Source organism: Papio anubis, chromosome 4, assembly GCF_008728515.1.
Source record: "Papio anubis isolate 15944 chromosome 4, Panubis1.0, whole genome shotgun sequence".
Taxonomy (NCBI): Eukaryota; Metazoa; Chordata; class Mammalia; order Primates; family Cercopithecidae; genus Papio; species Papio anubis.
The window spans coordinates 51710867-51732582 of record NC_044979.1 but is presented as its reverse complement, the minus strand read 5'-3'; the positions used below and the strand labels follow the sequence as shown (position 1 = coordinate 51732582).

The following is a 21716-nucleotide window of genomic DNA, read 5'->3' as shown; positions in this document are numbered from 1 at the left end:
CTAACATTGTGCTCCAACAAGTGACGTGTGAGGCTCACCATATTTTATAAAAGTTTAATTCTCTTTTTTTTTTTTTTGAGACGAAGTCTCACTCTTGTCTCCCAGCCTGGAGTGCAATGGCACGATCTCGGTTCACTGCAACCTCCGCCTCCTGGGTTCAAGCGATTCTCCTGCTTCAGCCTCCCAAGTTGCTGGGATTACAAGCGCCTGCCACTACGCCCGGCTAATTTTTATATTTTTAGTAGAGATGGGGTTTCACCAATTTGGCCAGGCTGGTCTCAAACTCCTGACCTCAGGTGATCCACCCGCCTCGGCCTCCCAAAGTGTTGGGATTACAGGCGTGAGCCACCGCGCCTGGCCAAAAGTTTAATTCTTAAAATGCTTGACACAATCAGAAGCACTTAACTACTGTATATTTAAAAACAACGTAGCATTATTACTATAAAGTTCTTAAGAAATGAAAACAGAGAAATACATTGGCTCATGGAATGAATACAGGATGCATCATTAACAAAGGGTTGACATCAAGATCCATTTTCACAAAAGGGACTAGTTTGTTACATCTCTGATTTCTAGTCTTGGAGTTTCCCCAGTCATGTGTTTACTCTTCCGTGGGTGGGAAGATAAATCAGAATAACCAAGTGAGCTTGCTCTTGAACTATTTTATTTACAATGATATGGTAATTGTAGAAAATGAAGTATGCGTATTTAAATAGCATTTAATTGACAAAAGACAATTTTCTCTACTTCAAAATTGTAAACATTTGCAAAGTAAGCCTCATATCAAAGTCAAAGCCATCTACTTTAAAAGCACACATTCGTAATTCTATTTTTATACTGAAGTATTTCCATTTTTGGAGATACAAGTCAAAATCACTCAAAGCATAAAGAAAAGTTTCAAAATAATAAGCGCCTCATCTTGCACTATCCTATTTGAAGGAGATCAACTAACTTTGATAGGTGCCTCACAATAAATGGTGCCTTTGTCTCAACAAATAGTAAATGCGTGGAGTGCACAACGGAATAGCATCAGTAAGATAAAACATAATAAACAGGATGGATGGGGAAAGGCTGGATAAAACGTGGTGGAAGAAAAAGAAAGACGTCACAAAGATGGGGTAGCATTTCTTTGTCCAAAAGAGAAACAGTACCACCATAAGACTTTAAACAAAGGACATTAACAACACTTATCATGCAACTAGATTCCAGAAGGAAAATAAAATGCCACTACTAAGGTGGAGGCTGAAGTTTCAGGACAAATCGCTTGGCACCACCTCTGCGGGGGTTCACCATGGCGAATGACGCGTGGGAAGCTGGGCGAGTGGCCAGCCCGCTCCTGGACGCGCGGACAGGTGGACACCAAGACGGCCTCGCTGGGCCTCCCTCCGCCTCACCCAGCCCGGGCGCGCAGCCCGCCAACGAATTCCACCCTGCCGTGGTCTGAGCGGCTGGTGAGCGGCGCCAGCCGGCGGAGGTTGCCATGGTTTCCGAGGGTCACGTGGGCGCGCTCTCCTGCGCCCCCTCCCGCGCACCGCGGCGGGGCGGGGGCGGGGCGCCCGGGCGAGGGAGAGGCGCGGCCGCGGCGGGAGCGGGAGGAGCAGGAGATGCTGCCAGCCCTCCCGGGGCCGCGCTCGCTCAGCCGCCGCCGCCACACGGAGCAGACGCGCGCCGGGAGCCGCGGGCCGGGCCAGCCGGGCCGCCGGGGCCCAGTGCGCCGCGCTCGCAGCCGGTAGCGCCGCCAGCGCCGTCGGCGCTCGCTCGGCAGCCGCGGGGCCCTAGGCCGTGCCGGGGAGGGGGCGAGGGCGGCGCCCAGGCGCCTGCCGCCCCAGAGTCAGGATGAGCATCGAGATCCCGGCGGGACTGACGGAGCTGCTGCAGGGCTTCACCGTGGAGGTGCTGAGGCACCAGCCCGCGGACCTGCTGGAGTTCGCGCTGCAGCACTTCACGCGCCTGCAGCAGGAGAACGAGCGCAAAGGCACCGCGCGCTTCGGCCATGAGGGCAGGACCTGGGGGGACGCGGGCGCCTCTGCCGCCGCTGCCGGGGGTGGCACCCCCAGCAAGGGGGTCAACTTCGCCGAGGAACCCATGCACTCCGACTCCGAGGACGGAGAGGAGGAGGAGGCGGCGCCCGCAGACGCAGGGGCGTTCAATGGTGAGGACCAGACCCCCCGCCCTCGCGCCCCGGGATCCCCTTGCTGCCACGGCTCTCGGATCTTGCCGCTTTGCGCGCCCACCTCTCCCCGCATTCTCCACCTTTCCCTACCTTCCCATCTCGCCCACCCCCTCAGCATCCATTTCTGTCTCTCCCACTCGCCCACCTTCCTACTCCGCTCTCTGTCATACCCTCTTCCCTTCCTCTGGAGGTGGGAGAGCTGGGAGGTTACGCTTCCCTCTGCCCGTCTGCCCCCTCTGCCTGGGCTGGTTGGGGTGGGCATCTGCTAGAAAGACAACTTTCGCTGTGATTGGAGGTATTTCGCTTGGAGGATACCATTGTGCATAAAGAAACTGGCCCACTTGGCGTCTTCTTTCAGCCTTTGTATTTATTAAACGAATGTCAAAAGAGAAAAGGCGAACGATGTTTAATATGATTGTCTTTACTGTTGTTAGGATGGTAGATTCACTAAAAGAAGCATGAAATTGGACTCACTGGGGCAGAACAAAATTTATGGCCAATAGCTCTGACATTCTTGGAAATAAGAGTTATCTGTTATTTTCCAATTTACCAATGCCGTGTTGTGTTATTTTTGGACACGTAACAAAGGATTCTATTTAGTCTGAAACCCACGGGGGTCTTTGGAACGAGGAAACGGGTTAATGGTTTGCTTTTTGTATAAAAGACATATTGAATGATTTGCTGTTTTATTTTTTTTAAGTGTATGAGAAAAACACTGTAGGAAGTTCTGAAAGCTTGTTGGTTGTCTTTAGAATGAAAAGCCAGTGAGTAATTGTAAGGACTGTGCCAGACTGAGCTAGAATAGACTGAGCTAGAAGAATGAATGGGAAAGAAAACGGAATTTTCTCAAATAGCTGCTCCTGGCAAGTCCCACCCCTTCTGCTTACAACCCTCTTTCCCTAACACACCCAGACACACACCCTCATTTACAGCCCCCTGTATTACACAACATACCCAAATCCCATTTTTATGGCAACCCAAGCTAAAATACCATGGAGTGCAATGTGCAAGTGTTTTCTCTTTGTGGTATAAGGCAAACATGCATGCAGCATTGCACCAGCTTTTATTTATTTACACTGCTTGTGGTTTGTGTGTCCGCAGTGTATTTCATAAAATGAAAACATTTAGAAGTGTCATTTCATTTCCTTGTGTATGCTCCTAGGAAGATGTTTCTTTTCTTTGCACGATTACATGTTGAAATGGATTATAAAATTAATGTATTTTTAGTTTGTCCAAAACAATCCCAGAAAGCCTGGAAATTAGTGCTCTATGAAGATAAAAGTGAAGCTTGTTACTTACAATTTTAATTTTGGACTTTTAAATGTTTCCTCAAGAGGATAATCATAGTCTTAGTAGTTCTTTTTGCACAAGAATCAAATCAAACGCTTTTCCTTCTAGAAACAAGAGAAAGAGAAAAGAATGCATGTTTTAAATAGGTAAGAAGCAGCAGCCAGTAACGGATGATAGAAAGGGCAGAGATATCTAATACTTCTTTTATGCTCCTGACGCATGCACACATGTTCATGCACACACACAAAGGGGGAAAAAAGGACTCTTTTCCCAGGTTGGAGAAAACTAGGAACTCAGGGGCTTGGTAAAGACCTTGTATGTATTCTGTATGATATGTTGTTAATATAATCAAAATCTTTTGTTTGTATAATGCAGTTGTTGAAGTACTTTGCATTGATGATTCCATTTTCTCCTTATAACAATATATTGTGCGCAGAAGAGATTCCATTTTCATTTTGTAGTGAAGAAACAAGCCGTTAACTTCAAAACAGCAGGGCTTTATATGACTTTATATTTTCCAAGGCACCTTTGCTGTAAAAATTGCTCAATGTGAGTTAAACAAGTTAAACTTGTAAACAATTGCACTATTTACTCCCCAGCCTCACCTCCAAGGCCTTTAAAACTTTTAGACTGCAACCAAATACAATTTGATCATTATCCAGGAGGCACATACATGTGTCCGATTGAAACTTTGGCAATAGTACAGGTACTACCTTCTGTCAGATGCAGTGCTTTTTGATATTTACTATTTGAATTGATTATTTCTCCCTATTTTAAATTGTGTTGAGACCTGCAGTTGAAAAACATTTAATTATAGGCTACAAAGTGGTTGGCAAGCTTTTCTTGTAAAGGGCCAGATAGTAAACGTTTTAGGCTTTGGGCAATATGTGGTCTTGATTACTTCTTTTTTTTTTTTAAAAAAAAACACATACGCCTTGTGAGGGTTGGGATTGTCCAAAATTAGCCGCATATCAAGGCCATAGCTTGCTGACCCCTGATCAGAAGAAAAAAAAAAAAGTCAAAATAGTACCACTGGGGAAAAAAACAGGAGTGAGCCTAAAAAGTATGAGCCTATCGGTTTGACATCTATGTCCAGAAATGTCCCTCATTAGAAAAGAACCCCAGATACGGGGCAATTCCGGCATAGTAAAGAATAAGGATTGGAAAACAAGTCTTAATTTACTATGACACAGCACAAGACCTGCTGGGTCAATAATTCTGAAATTTTCATAGGCATCTCAAGGAAGTTTGATTCAGAAATGACCATTACCCTGTACCATTTTTGAATAGGTTGAGATGGGACATGGTATCCTTTTTTTCCCCCTCAGTAGACATCCCACCCAGGTCGTTATGATATCAGTAGTTCCATGACTGTACTTTGGAAAACATTAACAGATAGTGATAATATTATCTTAAGAGTTAAAACATAATTGCCATTAGTTGACAATTGCTGTGTGCTGTCTAAATGCTTTAATTTTTTTATCTCAGCTTTATGAGAACGATAAGGCCATCACTTGCCCAGTGTTTCACGTGAGCTGCAAAATCAGGATTGGGACACAGGAATGGACCTGGCTTCATCCCTGTGCTCTTGACTGCCAGATTATATCTCCAGATGGGGCTGGGCTAGTATGACCTGAGTAACCCTTATATGTCAAGCTCTATTTGGGACCCTTAATGTGTTTGATTGTTAAAAGCTCCGAAAAATTAACTTGTCCAGGGTCGCACATAGAACAAGTAAGTAGTGAAGCCTGATTTCTTACCCTTATGTGTCTAACCTTGAAGCCCAGGATCATCAGGGAGTTCTTAAATGAAATTTGTTCTGTGGGCTGACTCACAAGTCAGGTTTTCTTGGTTATTTTTTCAGTGATGGTGATGGATTTGCATCATTCGTTCATATCCTCTCTTGTGAATGTCTTTAACGTAAGTGATGGTATTTATGAGGTTGGAGTTAAAAGGCAAGTTTTTGACCATGAAACTGTGCCCATTGACAAACGTAGGGATCAAGCATATGACCTTGATCTCATAATGTGGTGGTTTAATCAGATAAGCCAGGCACCTGCAGTTAGCTGGAAAAATGTTGTCTGGCCAGGGGTCAGTGATTTTTGAGGGTCAGGTAGTATGGCCGTACGTGGTGCTAGAGCAAACAGTCAGATGGGTGAAGGTGGTCTTCTTTCCTGCCTTTCCAAAGGATCCCTTCCTCTTCTAATAGCTTTCCTTTCCCTCTCCTATTTTCTTCCAGTCTCATCAGTTCTAATTGTTACTTTCCATTTGCTAGCAATTTTGGTCAAAAGAGCAAGCTTTAGGTGTTAGAATGATAGTGGCTTATGGTGACCCTTTCTAGGAGAACTCTCAAAGGCCAGAAAGAAGCCATAATGGAAATTTCTTGGCGTCTACTCTGTCTCCCTCTTTCCCGTCCTAGAGAAAGCAAATACAGTTTGACACGTCATGTCTGAAAGGGTAACGTCCCAAGACCTTGAATTTCTTAGAAGGGTTTACAGTAGGCTATAGCATTGCATCAGTACTAGTTTGGACTAAAATCAGTGGTAATTCATGATTTTATATAGGCATCATCAAGAGATCTTGTGTTGCCCAATGATTTCTTCAGTGGAATTGCTGAAACTAAAAATGAAGTTAATACCATTCAGATTACTCTGATAAATGGACAAGTGGTCAGAAACAAATTAACTACACATGGGCACATGCAGAGCAGTCAGCCAAGGAGAAAAAATAACTGCTGTGATAGAAAATAAAGAGCTGATTTTCTATATTATAGAAGAAAAAGATCTAGAGTTCAAAGTAGATACACATACCAAAAATAGAGAATCATACCCCATAAGACAAGCATATCAAAGGTAATAAATTGAAATTTACCATGTAATAACTATGGCTTAATTCTCTTGACTCTGTCCTATGTCCAGTCTTATTGGAATCTTACCTACCTTTTGGTTTTTACAATTCAAAGGGAATTTGGAGAATTTACAAAACATCCTTAAGGTCAAGCAAAATATTGTAAAGTTTATATCATTGATATAAAATCTTACAGAGTAATATACTTTTTTTTTTTGCACAGAATAGCAATTTCATTGTGTTTTATGGAAATGAATCCAGTATTGCACTTCTTGGCGAGATGAGGTAGGGAATGAGCTTATGCGGCAGTTTTACTTAGGATTTAATGTTACACAGTAATAAAATCCATATCCTTTCAACTCGTAATTTGTAGCTAAGAGCCCCAGGATTTTGTAATTAATGAGACTTTATAGATTTTGGCTATTAGAGATTTACATGGTGGTTTTAAATCCTCCTGAAATGGATTACATTATTCAAGACAATGGCTAAAATATTGAAGCCATTATTTTAGTTATGAGCATAAAACAATAGTGTCAGAAAAGATAATAAAAATTATTTTCAGTTAGAGATGGTGATTGTGATTTTCAAAGCAGAAGTTAACATTCATTTTACTAGTAATAATAAGTGGATTGCTTTAGGGGTTGAAATTGGGAAACCAAAAAACTTGAAATAGTGTCCTTTCTTCTCTTACCCATCTATTGCTTTGGGCTTTGGAAGAAGGGTGGTAAAGGGAGAAAGATGATAAAGTCAGGAGGCAAAGGGGGAGGGAGAGAGCAAGAGAGAAGTAAAACCAGTTATGAAGGCTTGCTTGAGTAACTTATACTTTGTCTGAAGACATACGATGGAAACACCTAAACAGAAATTGAAGCATTAGTACTTTAATTTTTCTGCCTATCAAAAACCAAACCATTTAGCTATTATTTTAGATAAGACAGTTACCAGCTTTTTTTTTAATGGTTGCACATAAATTGATGTGCTGTGTCTGGTAGAACAGGAGTGAATATTGAATGGTTATTTTATTGTTGCAAAATCTCATTCCATGGATTCCAGTAAATTTCCAGCTGTCAAGATTTTGTCAACAGCTATGTTGAAAAACAATTGTATTTCTTTTTCTGTTGTGCAAATACAAGCAGGGGACCTATAAATCCATCAATTTGGTGTTTATTTTTGACCCATTAAGAAAATCGTTTGTCAGGAGTAGTAGTAGTAAAGCCCTACAGTGGAGGTTGGGCATTGATGGAATGTTGTAAGGTGAGAGATTCAGTGAAGAAGACTGAAGTGACTAACTGCAGGGTCTGCCTTAGAAGTGTGGAGAATCACAGAAAGTGCTGAGATCTGGGATGGCCTATTAGAAGGAATGTGTGAAAGTTGGAAGGTAGGATATTGCATTTATTCATTCACTGTACAAATATTTATTGAGAGCCAACTTTTTTCTTATTTTAAGAAAAAAGAAGTGATTAGTCTTACATTTACTCTCTTTAGACGTCATTTTTTCTGTTTTTGTTTGTTTTTTGGTGGAGATGGGTCTTGCTTTCTTGCTCAGGCTGGTCTTGAACTCCTGGCTTCAAGCAGTCCTTCTGCCTCAGCCTCCAAAAATGTTGGAATTAGAGGCGTGAGCCACCACGCTCTGCCTAGACTTAAGACACCATCCTTTTGTCAGAGATGGCCTCATAGATAGTATATGTGATCAATTTTGTTAATAGACGGGGCAGGTTTTGGCCTTACAAATTTGATTTTGTTCATAGAACTGTTGCCAATGTTTTGTGCGCTATTTATATTAACTCACATCATATGAATTGTTTCTGTCTTCCATCAAGTTGATAGATAAGGTTTAAAAGGCTGGGCTAAAGAAAAGTACTTTTGTCTTCAGAATTTCCAGGTTTTTTTGTTCTTTGATTCTTTTTCAATGAAGTGAAATCTAATATTAGACTGTATTTTCATATCACTTGCTTAATAAGAGACAATGGAAAAGAAACAAGAATGCAGTGATTTTTCTGAGTAGAATGGATTGTCACTGTGTTCTTGATCCTGTTCTTGTCCTTCCAGTCTTACCTATGTCATCTAGTTGTGGTTGGGACAGTCACAAAATCCTATAAAAACCTCACTATGATGCTTATCACTATTTTTTGGGAGCGAATTTTGTGCTTTACAAATTCAAAATGACTCAGACTGTTTCATTATGTAATTATTTTATGGAAAGAATTTGAGCTAAAATTTTCAGGTCGTGGCTTACATGACAACAAAACAATCAAATAAGAAAATCAGAACTATAAACAGTTGGTGTAACATTTATAAATGTTTCAGCAATAGGCTCTGCCATGTGTAGCTTAATATGTTTGGAAACTGAAAAAAAAGTCTTTCCAGTTGCTGCTGTTTAAAATGTTTCTTAATTAAAAAAAAAAAAAGACAAAAGGTCAAAATGTAAACACATGTTCCACATAAAAGTGAAGCCAAGAAGATATACTGTATACAGTTATTTCTGTATCCGTTTGACTAAGGATGACATTGTTTAATTTACATTAGCTGTTCCAAGACAAAATAGTCCATGGGAGTGATATTGAGGGAAATTTGGGGGGTGAAAAAAGAAGGAAAAAAGCCATTTGTTCCATTTGTTCTAATATATTTCAGTTAGACCCAAAAAACATCTTTTTCAAAGGTCATGTTGAATTAAAATATGATTCAGTTGTTTCATTCTAATTATTGTAGAAAACTAATGTTTTTAAAATGGTGTCCTTTTGGGCTGGGCACGGTGGCTCACGCCTGTAATTCCCAGCACTCTGGGAGGCCAAGTCGGGTGGATCACCCAAGGTCAGGAGTTTGAGACCAGCCTGGCCAACATGGTGAAACCCCATTTCTACTAAAAATGCAAAAACTAGGCGTGGTGGCAGGCACCTTAATCCCAGCTACTCGTGCGGCTGAGGCAGGAGAATCGCTTGAATCCAGGAGGTGGAGGTTGCAGTGAGCCTAGATTGCGCGACTGTACTCCAGCCTGGGCTACAGAGGTATACTCTGTCTCAAAATAAATAAATAAATAAATAAATAAATAAATAAATAAATAAATGGTGTCCTTTTTATTTAATACTAGTTATTAACATTTTTGACTACTGATGTATCAGATGCAGAACAGTGCTTTACACATTGTCATCTGAACAGATGCTTTACAAATACGTGATTTAGTCTTCCCCAGAGTAGTTGGTGAAATCAAGGTTTGAACCTGATAATCTGACTTCAGGGTCCTCCTCTTCAGCCACAGTTTATACACTTCATTTCAGTAACTGTTTTAGCAGTAATGTGGTTGAAAATAACCACGTATCAAAAAATTAGCTACCTACTTTTCCATCTAAAAGTTTGCAGGCTGGCCCTGCATCATTGATCTCTCCCTTTTACAATTTGCTTTCTCCGTCTATTCAACTCAAATTAGCATTTCGTGTACTTTAGAAACTCAGTACATTTGTTTATTTTATTTTGTGTTTGAGAGAGTCATGCTCTGTCGCCCAGGCTGGAGTGCAGTGGCGCCATCTTGGCTCACTGCAACCTCTGCCTCTGGATTCAAGTGATTCTCCTGCCTCAGCTTCCTGTGTAGCTGGGATTACAGGTGCACGCCACCATGTCTGCCTAATTTTTGTATTTTTGGTAGAGACGAGATTTTTCCATGTTGGCAGGGCTGGTCTGGAACTCCTGGCCTCAGGTGATCCACCTGCTTCAGCCTCCCAAAATACTGGGATTATAGGCATGAGCCACCACACCCAGCCTTACATTTATTTATTTTAAAAATAATCACCTCATGTACTGAGCTGCGTAATTCTCTAAATTTGTTTTATTATATACCCTTATTAGCAAAATATATTTGAGTGTACACCCCCAATATATGTTGATAAATTTTATACATGTGGCAATATATTGACTTATATGTATGGTAAAGCTTCCTGCAATATAAATTTTGAAAGGACAAAGTAAAAAGCAATTCTAAGCAAGTTGTAATTTTCTCCTACGTCCCAACATGTAGCCTTATACACTGTCTTGGCATACATGAACCCCATTTTGGAGACTACAGGTCTAAACAATACCACTTAAATTGATGCTCTAGTAATGTATAAAGTTGCCATGATCAATTTTGGTTCCCTGATTCAAGCTTCTAGATTATAAAGGGCCTGCAGTGTGTGTGTGTGTGTGTGTGTGTGTGTGTGTGTGTGTGTGTGTGTCTTTTTTAAAAGACAGTCAGTCACTCCATAAGTTAGTTGACTCAACAAGATTTGGCAGAGTACAGAGGAAAACTCTATGTTATAAAAAGGAAATAAAACTACATTACCTGAAGGGGAAAATCCAGGCTTTTTCTTTTAAAACCTGTTACCTTGAATTCCAATTGTAGAGTAGTAATGTTTTTGGTGCAACATTTGTGGATGGGACAAAGAGAATCATATTATAGTTTTCTGGTTAGGAATCAGTGAATCATGGAAATAACGGTGAGAATTAGAAGAAAGTGTAAAGTTTAAAATAGTTGAAAAGAAATGCAATTTTGTAGAATATTTTAAGTTATTTGGTTAGGAGAGAGACCGTTCACTATTTGCTTTTTTGTAACTTTTGGAAAAATGTTTAGCATGTACTTGGATTACCTGTTAAATAAGTGTAAAAATACATGAAAGAAAGGCAGTTCTTTTGTAAATATCCATTAAGTAGTAAATAAAACACAGTAGGCCAGCTGTGGTGGCTCACGCCTGTAATCCCAGCACTTTGGGAGGCCAAGGCGGGCAGATCATGAGGTCAGGAGATCAAGACCATCCTGGCTAACTTGGTGAAACCCCATCTCTACTAAAAATACACACACAAAAATTAGCTGAGCATGGTGGCGAGTGCCTGTAGTCCCAGCTACTTGGGAGGCTGAGGCAGGAGAATGGTGTGAACCCGGAGGGCAGAGCTTGCAGTGAGCCGAGATTGCGCCACTGCTTGACAGAGTGAGATTCCCATCTCAAAAAACAAAAAAATAAAAAAACAAAAACCACAGTATATAGCGTCACATGACTTGATTCTAAATTGATATAGCCAAGTATTCTTGTCTTAAGTCATTCTCTTGGTCCTGAATTCCCACTCCCCTCTCCATATCTTTCTGCCAAATCTCACTCTTTTCCCAAAGGTTTAGTTTACATTTCACCCTACCAAAAATCTTTGCAAGTTTCCCTCCTTGATGTTAATAGTATCAATATGGTAGGATGAATATGGCCTCCATCAGTCAGCTTTGCAGATGTCAAGGGTCAGTATAAGCAGGCAAGAATGTGCAGGAATATACCCTATCTCTCTAAGTCTTTCGTGTTGTGCTTTGCCCACAGTAGGTGTGCAAATGTTTTTTAAAATATTGAGTACTAAGTTGAACACTGTCTAATGGTAAATGTGTATGAATATAAAATGATTGAAAACTTCTTAGGCATGTAAATATTTTAAATAGACTTTTAATAATAGTTTCTTAGTAATCTTTTGCATTAATGTATTTTAAGGTGTTTTCATAAAATATAAAAGCTTTAGCCTATCTTCAGTTCAGTCTCTTGGATTTGGACTTTGTTATATTAAAAATACAGTGTGAGACTTGGACCTGACATGGAACGCTATAAAATGCACAGAACGCACTTGCACAGGCTTCTTTTGCCTGTTGGATTTCATATTCTAATTGAGGTGACATTCTGGCCCCCCACAAACCACTAATGATGTATGTCATTGCATCTGCTTTTGTGAACCCTGTGCTTAACCTAAAACTGATCTATTGCCCTGAACCTGCTTTGTCCATTTCCATCTCTTTGCCTTTCCTCTTCATTCCTGCCACTTTGGAAGGCAAGCTGCCTTCCTCCCTCTATTGCTTGAATCCTGCTGACCCCTCAAGACTCACTTACTCTCTGGAGCCCTCCAGTTTTTCCTCTAGCTCCAGCACAGACCTGTCTCTTTAAAACTGAAATGGACATACCCACCTGCTTACCAAGTACCTTTGCTTGCATGTTCTTCAGGCACCTGCAAACAATTTTATCCTAAACTGAATGTATTCTCTCTTTCCTCAGTTCTTCTCTCCTGTACTCTCATGTCATTCTTTTTTTTTTCCCACTCCACTAATTTTCATAAACGTGGTCACTAGAGCTCCTTTTCTTTTGCCTCATACTTTTTAAACCTGGCAATTTGCTTTTATGGAAAAAAGCAAAAATAAACCAGATTGTTTTCAGTTGCCAAAAATTTTTATGTGAAACATATGAAATAGTGGAAGCTTTTTTAAAAGCATGATTTCATTTTTGTACAGACTCTAGATTTGAAGCCTGACTCTACCATTTATAACTTTTGGGACCTTGAATAAGTTATGTATTTTATGATCAGTGCCTCATTTTTCTCATCTATGAAATGGGAATAAAGATAGTACCTACCTCAGAGGGATGCTGTGAGAATTTAATGAATTAACAGTACCTGGTATACACTAAGCATTAATGTGTGTTTGTTAAAAAAACAAAACACAACAAAACCAAAAGGAAACAAATACAAGTTTTAGAATTCAATGAGAACATGACAGTTTAAAAAAAAATGAAATTTGATTAGAAGTATAAACTAGAGATTGCTCTCAAGACAGTACAGTAATAGTACTTTAAAGAAGTTATTAATGAAAAATATGAAAGTCTTTAAATCTTTTAGTTAAGAGTTTCAAATTTTTAAAAACCTGTACTCCTTTAAATCTCATGTCCTCCTTTAATTCCATTTGAAAATCGAGGTAAATAGTCTGACTTGGAAAAAAAAAGTAAAAAAAAAGATGGGATAAAGCTTTGCTTTGTTTTCATACCATCCTTTCCCCGAGAATCAGTGTTTAACTGATGGAGTAAATAGATGTGTGTTTACACAATCTCCAAGTTTATGGTCTTAAATTTAAGGTTTAGAAAGTAATTTTTGAACAACTTAGGAATGTGTAGGTAGAAGTATTGAAAATTGTTACTTTATTTAAATGAGGCAGATCTTGTAGAAAAACATGACTATGTGCCTGAAGTACACATTAACTGGAAAACAATTAGTTGGCATTAAATTGACAGCTTGTTTCCTCATGTCATAATATTTATAAAAGTAAGCTCATGGTGGGACAAATTTATACCTCTCCAAGTCTTACATTAGTATGTGTTTTTATTCTGAAAACTTATGATTCTGTACTTATTCAACTACAAATTGCTAGTAATTTATTTTTAGAAGAAAATAAAAACAATCTTTTGGGATCTTTGTTTTTACATGGAGTTGTTCATAGGTCTTTGATTTTTTTTATTTGACTGTTAACAGCAGTTTACCAGCCAAGCAATATTAGGACTTTTGATGCATAATAATTCCTTGAAATACCTTTCTTGTAATTCCTTAAATGGAATCTAAAAGGTATTTTAGTATTTGAATTTTAGCAGAAACCCGTTTGTAAAAAGAATATTTTATGAAAAATATTTTAGGAGCACATTTAGCATTAAAGTACATTTTGAACTAATTTGGCTGGGCAGATAATATCAGAGCATAGTGAGAGCTTTTTATCTGCCAAAACTGAGTAGAGCAGAATTTTTTTTCTCTTTTACTTATTGTGACATATTTTCAATATACAGAAAGACACAGATAAATGAGGAACACTCATATAAGCAGTCTTCTAGCTCTGACAGATTTTAACATTTTGGCACCCTTCACGGTTTTTTATTTTTATTTTTCTGGCCGGGCATGGTGGCTCACTCCTGTAATCACAGCCCTTTGGGAGAGACCAAGGTGGGCGGATCACCTGAGGTCAGGAGTTTGAGACCACCCTGGTCAACATGATGAAACCCCATCTCTAGTAAAAATACAAAAATCAGCCGGGTGTAGTGGCACATGCCTGTAATCCCAGCTTCTTGGGAGGCTGAGGCAGGAGAATCACTTGAACCCAGGAGGCCAAGGTTGCAGTGAACTCCAGCCTGGGTGACAGCGTAAGACTCTGTCTCAAAAAAAGAATTAGTTGTTTGTTTGTTTGTTTTTCTTTTAAAATATACCGCATGTGCAGTAGGAGGAGGCCCTTCGTGTGCTCTGTCGTGTCCCATTCCATCAACTTCTGTTTCCAGAGATAACCACCAATACGATGCATTTATTGTTTATGTTTCTGGTATGTGGTTTTGTACTATTACTGCATAGACATTAGGTTAGAAATTTGTATAAATTTTGCACTTATAAAAGTTTCTTTTATGTAAATTATTATCCATCAACTTGTTTTTGAGAACGGCATTTGAGATGTTACATTGATTCATGTAGTTCTAGTTCTCTAGTTCATTTATTTTAACCTGCTATGTAGTATACTCTTGTATAAATACACACTTTATCCATTCTTTGGTAAATATTTTGGTTGTTCCGAATTTGTTGTTATAGTGCTGTAGTGAGTGTGTGTGTGTGTTAGGCAAATGTAGTTTCTAAAGATAGTTTTCAGTGTGTGGTCTGGATACCTCTGGGGGACCATTTGCCTCCTCTTCCCAGACCTTGCAAGAGTCCATAGAATGAAAATTATAATAATACTTCTAAGATTTTCTTTGCCTTTTTTTCTCTCATGCTCTCAGCATGATAGCTTACGGTAGAGTTTTCCAGAGGGTACATGATGTATGATATTGCTACAGATTGAATGCAGGAGCAAGTAGGAGAACCCAACCATCTTCTATCATACCAGATTTGCAAAAATGTAAAGCAAAGTCATTCTAAATTTTACCAAGTTTTGTTTGTTTTGGAAAATATAGTATTATTTTATCAAAATATGTTATTAGTGACCTGCATGTTGTTCTTTTAAATTCATATTTTAAATATTTATCAGTTTTAATTTATAATACAACAAATATCAATGGATATAACCATATACACACATAATTTTTGAGACTATATAGAGGTTTTGAGATCGAAAAGTTTGTGGACTGCTGCTGTAGGGGATGTACCTAAGTGTGGAAAGGTTGATTGTAGGGGTGCACAGCTTTGACTTCACCTCACATTGTCGTATCTGCTTTGTAAAGGTGTTGCACCAGTTTGTACTCTCATCAGCTGTGTAAGAGTTCCTGGTTTTCACATTGAAGCTAACGTTCAATATTGTCAGATTTCAACAAGCTTTGACAGTAGGATGGATGTCAGATAGAATCTTACTGTGAATTGAATTTGTTTTCCTCTTATTGCTAGTGACATTGAACATCTTTTCATGTTCATTGACCGTATTTGTAGTTTATTTTCTTTGAAAATTTGTTGCCATTTTTCCCATCTGGCTGATTGTGTTTTTCTTACTGATTTGTAGAAGGATTTTTCTCCTCCCTCCCTCTCTTCCTCCCTCCCTCCTTCTCTTCCTCCCTCCCTTCCTCCATCCCTTTCTCCCTTCCTTCCTCCCTTCCTCCCTTCCTTTAATGTTCTGGCTACCAACTCTATGTTGGCAATAGTCATTGAAAAAATCTTCCAATCTTAGGTTTGTCTTTTCATTTTGTTTACAATAACTTTGAACATAATTTTTAATTTTAATGTAGGCTAATGTTAATCATTCCTTTTGCTTGTGATTTTTTTGCCTTGTTTAAGGATTTCATCACTAATCCAAATTAAAAAGATAATCTCTTTATTTTCCTGTAAAAATTTGTAAGTCTTGAGTTTCATCTTTAAGACTTTAATTAATCTATAATGTGTTTCTTATATACGGTATGAATTAGGGAATCTCATTTCATTATTATGGATTGACTCATTTTTTACCCCCACTGATTTTTAAATGTTAAATTTCCATTTATATGTGAGTATACAAATTTCCACATTCATGTGAATGTACTTCAAGCTTCTGTTCTGTTCTGTTGGGTTTGTCTGTCCTTTCATCAATGTCTCTTTCTCTTAATGTGACTTTAAAATGGTCTTGATATATGGTATGGTAACTCTCACTTTTTTTGCTTTAAAATGATTTAACTATTTGTAGTTATTCCATGAGACTTTTACGATATGCTTCTTCAGTTTTGTAGAAAATCTTTATTGGTAGTTTTATTGGAATTGCTTGAATTTATAAACAAAGTTGGAGATGACAGACATTTTAATGATACTGAGTCTTCCTATCCATGAACATAATGTGTCTCCCTTTATTCAGTCTTCCTTTCATATTCATGAATAATGTTTTTAATTTTCTCCATAAGAATTTTCCTGTCTTAGTTTTATTCCTATGTAGTTTATCACAACTAGGATTTTAAAAATTTATGCATTTTAATTTGTTATTGCTGAGAATATATAGCAGGAACTGGTAAAGCTCACTTATAAAAAGACCCTAATCGAACTGAGCAAAGACTTGAACACGTCAATAAAGAAGACCTAACAGTGGCTGGGAGCGGTGGCTCATGCCTGTAATCCCAGCACTTTGGGAGGCCTAGGCAGGCAGATATTTGAGGTCAACAGTTTCAGAGTAGCCTGGCCAACATGATGAAACCCCGTCTCCACTAAAAACAAGAAATTAGTGGTGGCACGTGCCTTTAATCCCAGCTACATGGGAGGCTGAGGCAGAGAATCGCTTGAACTGGGATGGCGAAGGTTGCAGTGAACCAAGACTGTGCCACCGCACTCCAGCATGGGCTACAGAGCGAGACTCTGTCTTGGGAAAAAAAACAAGACATAAGAATGGCCAATAAGCACATGGAATGTGCTCAGTATTTTTAGTTATCAGGATAGTAAAAATTAAAACCACTGTAAGACACCATTAAACACACACAAGAATGGCTAAAATAAGACATACCTTATGTTGGCTGGAACTCATATATGACCTTGAGGTCATAAAGTAATATAAACACTTAGGAACACTGTGGGCATATTATAAAGTTAAGCATTCACCCACCTATGACCAAGCAATCCTCCTCCTAGGTATTTAAGAGAAATAAATTAACATTTACAAAATGCTTGTAAACATATGCTTTTACTCAACCAAAGTTATTGTAAACAAAATGAAAAGACAGTCACAAGACTGGAAGATTTTTTCCATGAATATTACCAACAAAGAGTTGAATATTTAGAAGAATATTAAAGAATATTTATACAAGCTTTATTCAAAATAGCTCCAACTGGAAACTGAAATGTCCGTCAACAGGAGAATGGAGATATATATATATATATATATAATGGTATAGTCATATAAGGGAATACTACTACTCATTAAAAAAGAACAGCAGGAATTAATCTTATGTTTACATGAAGTTCAAAGACAGGCAAAGCTAAACTACAGTGGTAGAAATCCTAACAAGTGGTTGCCTATGAGATTGTGGGAATTGTCTGTAAGAGGCCTCATGGAAACTATCCAAGGTGTTGAAAATGTTTTATATCTTGATTGAAGTGTTAGTTGTGGATGTATATGTTTATCAAAACTAATTGAATTGTACATTTTATTGTATGTGAATTTCACCTCTTTTTTTAAATTGGAAATATGGATGCTCTTGAAATCCTTTTTTTTTTTCACATTTTAATTGAGAAATGCCATTGCCTTCTGCTCTGGTTATCTTATGAAATCTTTCATTATTCTTGTTAGAGACTAAAACCAGGTTACATTTTCATAATTGTGGGGCGTAAGTGGTACTGCTTTTAATAATACTACTTGAAAAAAAGCCAAAGACTAGTCAAGCTCTAGTGTTTTGAAGTCTATTTTGTGGTTTTAGCCAATACTATATACTATATTTTAATTTATGGTTTTCGGAAACTTAATACTTGTATACATAACATTTGCTTTTTTTTTTTTTTGAGACGGTGTCTCGCTCTGTCACCAAGGCTGGAGGGCAGTGGTACAATCTCAGCTCACTGCAACCTCTGCCTCCACATTTGAGCGATTCTCATGCCTCAACCTCCCAAGTAGCTGGGACTACAGGTGTGTACCACCATGCCTGGCTAATTTTTGTATTTTTAGTAGAGATGGGTTTTACCATGTTGGCCAGGCTGGTCTTGAACTCCTGGCCTCATGTGATCCACCCACTTGGGCCTCCCAAAGTGCCGGGATTATAGGCATGAGCCACCGTGCTTGGCCAAATAATCTTTAGGTGTCAGGGAGCCACCCCTATTGTATTATTTTTCATTAGCACTATTTCTTCAGCATTTTTGAACCTAATGTATATTGTAGCCAGCAGTGTTCTAAGCCTTGGATATAGTAATGAAGCAGACAAACAAGGAAAGACCCTGCCCTCATGAAGCTTATAATGTAGCAAGGGAGGAGACAGACAATAAACATGAAACGGTAGGCATCTTTAGCCAGCTCTAGAGAAAAGGAAACAGGATGGTACGATTGAAAGGAACAAGAGGGGGCAACTTTAAACTGGGTGTTCAGGGAAAAGCTTCCTGAGAGGGGGTCATTTGAGCTGAGACTGGAATGGCAAGAATATCTTCATTCTGGAAAGTGTATGGGGAAGGCTCCTAATACGGGTATTTTCTGTAACTGTACTCTTATTAGTAGGCCAACCTTAGTCACATCCCTGATTGTTCTCTCAGTTGCTCTTCATTTCAAAGCCTCCCCTCCTGCCTTTCCCTTTTGTTTCTCCCAAATTACTGTTCTCTAGAGCTGTTTTGTTGTGACTTTATAGACCTGTAGCAATTTGCAGCTTCCAGCTTTTCTGGTATTCTTAGTCTAGCTTGGATTGTTTACTCTTACAAGCAGAACACTGGTCTCCATAGATCTGCTCTTTACGTGAATCTGACCATACAGACTTACAAGAGACAGTTTTGTGTATGGAGAAGCAGAGAGTGAGTTTACATCGTCTTGACAGTGGCTTTTCCCACCCCTTTCTACTTAACTCTGAGCCCACATTTAAAACCCTGAAAGTATTTGGGAACCTTTTTCTTGACATTGTTACTGCCTCAACTTTGTGTAGCTTTATAAAAACTTAGTCATTTTTAGGACTCTTCTGACTGAACTGTATTTTTCTCTCTTTTCCTAAGGGGGCATTGTTGGTAAAATCCTGATGAATTAAGAAGTGGAGACTCATGTTCATTCACAAGCAAAAATATGTTTTTTTTTTATGTAATCATTTTATTTTGTTACCTTCATATTCTAAAATGTCAGTTTTGTTTTGAGGAATTTGGTTAATAAATACAAAGAAAGTCTTTGAAATGGGCACTTTGTAAAAGCATCTATATTTCGTCTTACTCTGCCCCACCTCCAGCCATAATCCATGTGTCTGAGTGGGTTGGACGCCTGATCTCTGTATTTCTTGCTGTATAATCAAAAAGGAAGAAGAAAAGTGATCTCCCAAATGCTGGCTTCTCAGACAGCTCCCATTATGTCTCATAAGAAGTGCCTTGAGGTACATGGTTCATAATCTGTGTCTCGTTGAGACCAAGACCATGAAGCCTTGGAGGGTACCTGCTAATTATTATTCTGTTCTTGTACCTTTGAGCCCCTCCACAGGCTGAATCTCAACAAATTCCTAGACACTGTGTATCTAGAAATACATAGTATTTCAAGGGCTTACAAGACAGTGACGAGTAAAGTATCTCTGAGTATTAGCAATTGTGGTCAAGGTTCAGCACCTTTTAACAAAAATATAGAAAATAAGTGGTCATTTTCAATACCAGAAATTATGTACGTATTAAAAGTTTGCAAGTTGTGTGTGTTAGGTTAATTAGAAAAATTTTCAAGTTTCGTTGTTTATTTGCCTGTTTGCTGTTGACCTTTTAAAAAAGTTAATTATTCCTCGGCTCAAGGGTGAGCCTTATTTTACTTTAATTTTTGAAGCACAGGCATAAGAGAAATTAATTTATTCTGCACTAAATATTTACTCACTCAAAAATAATTACCTTACATGGTTTCGATTTACACAGTTTCTAGAATATTTTATTTAGGCAGTTAACAGATTCAGGAAGTGTTTATTGCTAGAAAAGGTGATTAATGGGAGGATAAGGATGCTAAAATTATTCAGCTGAATCCAAGATTATTGTGTATATTTCACTTAGGGTATATGAACACTTTTCTGCAAAAGGCTAATTTAACTAATGCAGCTACAGTGTAGATAGGGTAGTTTGTAGTTTGTTTTTTATTTTTGTTTGCTCGGGGTGTGTGTGTGTGTGTATGTGTGTTTATGACTGCAGATCACAGCTCTCAGGGCTCTTGTTTCTTTAACTTGGAGTTTCTCTCCCAGCAGTATGCTCAGAGATGCAAACTGTGTGTACTGCTATAAACTTGACTTTTAGTTTCATAGATTATCTTAGGTTTTTTAGTCTTCTACTGGATTTCTCATTCGCCTACATTTTTCTAAATTAGGTATCTAGTTGCAGGGTATAAGTCTTTGAAGCCATTGTATTTGAAAATACAACTAGACTTAATAAGTTCTTCAAGGGCAGGGACTCTGTTACAATTCCAGTGCCTAGCATCCACACTCAATACAGCAACAAAATTAGTGGGGACAGGGAGACTTGCTCTGCTTCCTTGCAGAGTTTATTGATGCATTCTGCAGCTATTTACTCAGCACCTTTATCTACCAGGCACTGTGATAGGTTTTGGGCATGAAGAGGTGAGCAGATAAGCAGTTCCTGCTGGCCTGTTTTCACTGCTGAGATAGAGAGACTCCTTCAGTTTATCCAAAGTAGTGGAGGATTTTGCTTGTAAGGACACTGAAGGATTAAAGAAGACTTGAATCAGTTACACTTCTAGGTCTCTTGGGAGCATAGGAACTAAACGAATCTAGTGGAATATAGTTTGGCAACTGAAGAGATCTCTGGTTATACAAGCACAAAGATATTCATAGGAACATAGGACTCAGTGTTCCACTGCAGTAGTGTTGGGGAGAAAGTCAAACCTTATATAAATATTTGTGTCTTTTTTCCTTGGGGATTCACTAAGATCTTAGGTTATATTCTCTTAGAAATGCTAGGATTTTACTCTGCTCTTAAATCATATTGTTTATTTCTCCAGGCATGTAATATATTTCCTATTTTTTTCCTTCTATCCTAGTCTCTAGTTTTCTCTCTTTCTGTGTGGGTGTGTGTGTGGGTGTGTGTGTGTGTCTGTGTGTGTGTGTGTGTATTCACCGAATATCCGCAGAATAAGGAAATCTAAAGGTAAAAACCAAAAATCCGAGAAAATTTAATTTGACTTGTCACATTTTAAAACACCTTCATCTGTTAACATTTTTTGGAAATTTGTATTGCTGTTTATTTTATATATTTAAAAAGTGGTAATATTAGTTTACACTAAATAAGCGTCAGTCTCTTACATTTGAATAGGAATTTATAATTGACAGGTACCTCCAAAGATGTTTATGTTTTTTTGTTTTTGAGACGGAGTCCTGCTCTGTTGCCCAGGCTGGAGTGCAGTGGTGCGATCTCCACTCACTGCAACTTTCGACTCCTGGGTTCAAGCAATTCTTTTGCCTCAGCCTCCTGAGCAGCTGGGATTACAGGTGCCCACCACTATGCCCGGCTAATTTTTTAAAAAAAGTTTTAG

The 21716-nt window shown here is 38.6% G+C and overlaps 1 protein-coding gene across 1 annotated transcript in view; it reads left to right on the top strand.

The window, feature by feature from the left end:
* Nucleotides 1-1581: 1581 nt before the first annotated feature.
* PRKAR2B (protein kinase cAMP-dependent type II regulatory subunit beta) overlaps nt 1582-21716 on the top strand; it is a 112565-nt gene continuing 92430 nt past the window's right edge. Inside the window, exon 1 of the mRNA XM_003896456.5 lies at nt 1582-2152. Coding sequence (XP_003896505.2) covers nt 1837-2152 — 316 coding nt within the window. The 5' untranslated portion in view covers nt 1582-1836. The remainder of the gene's footprint in view (nt 2153-21716) is intronic.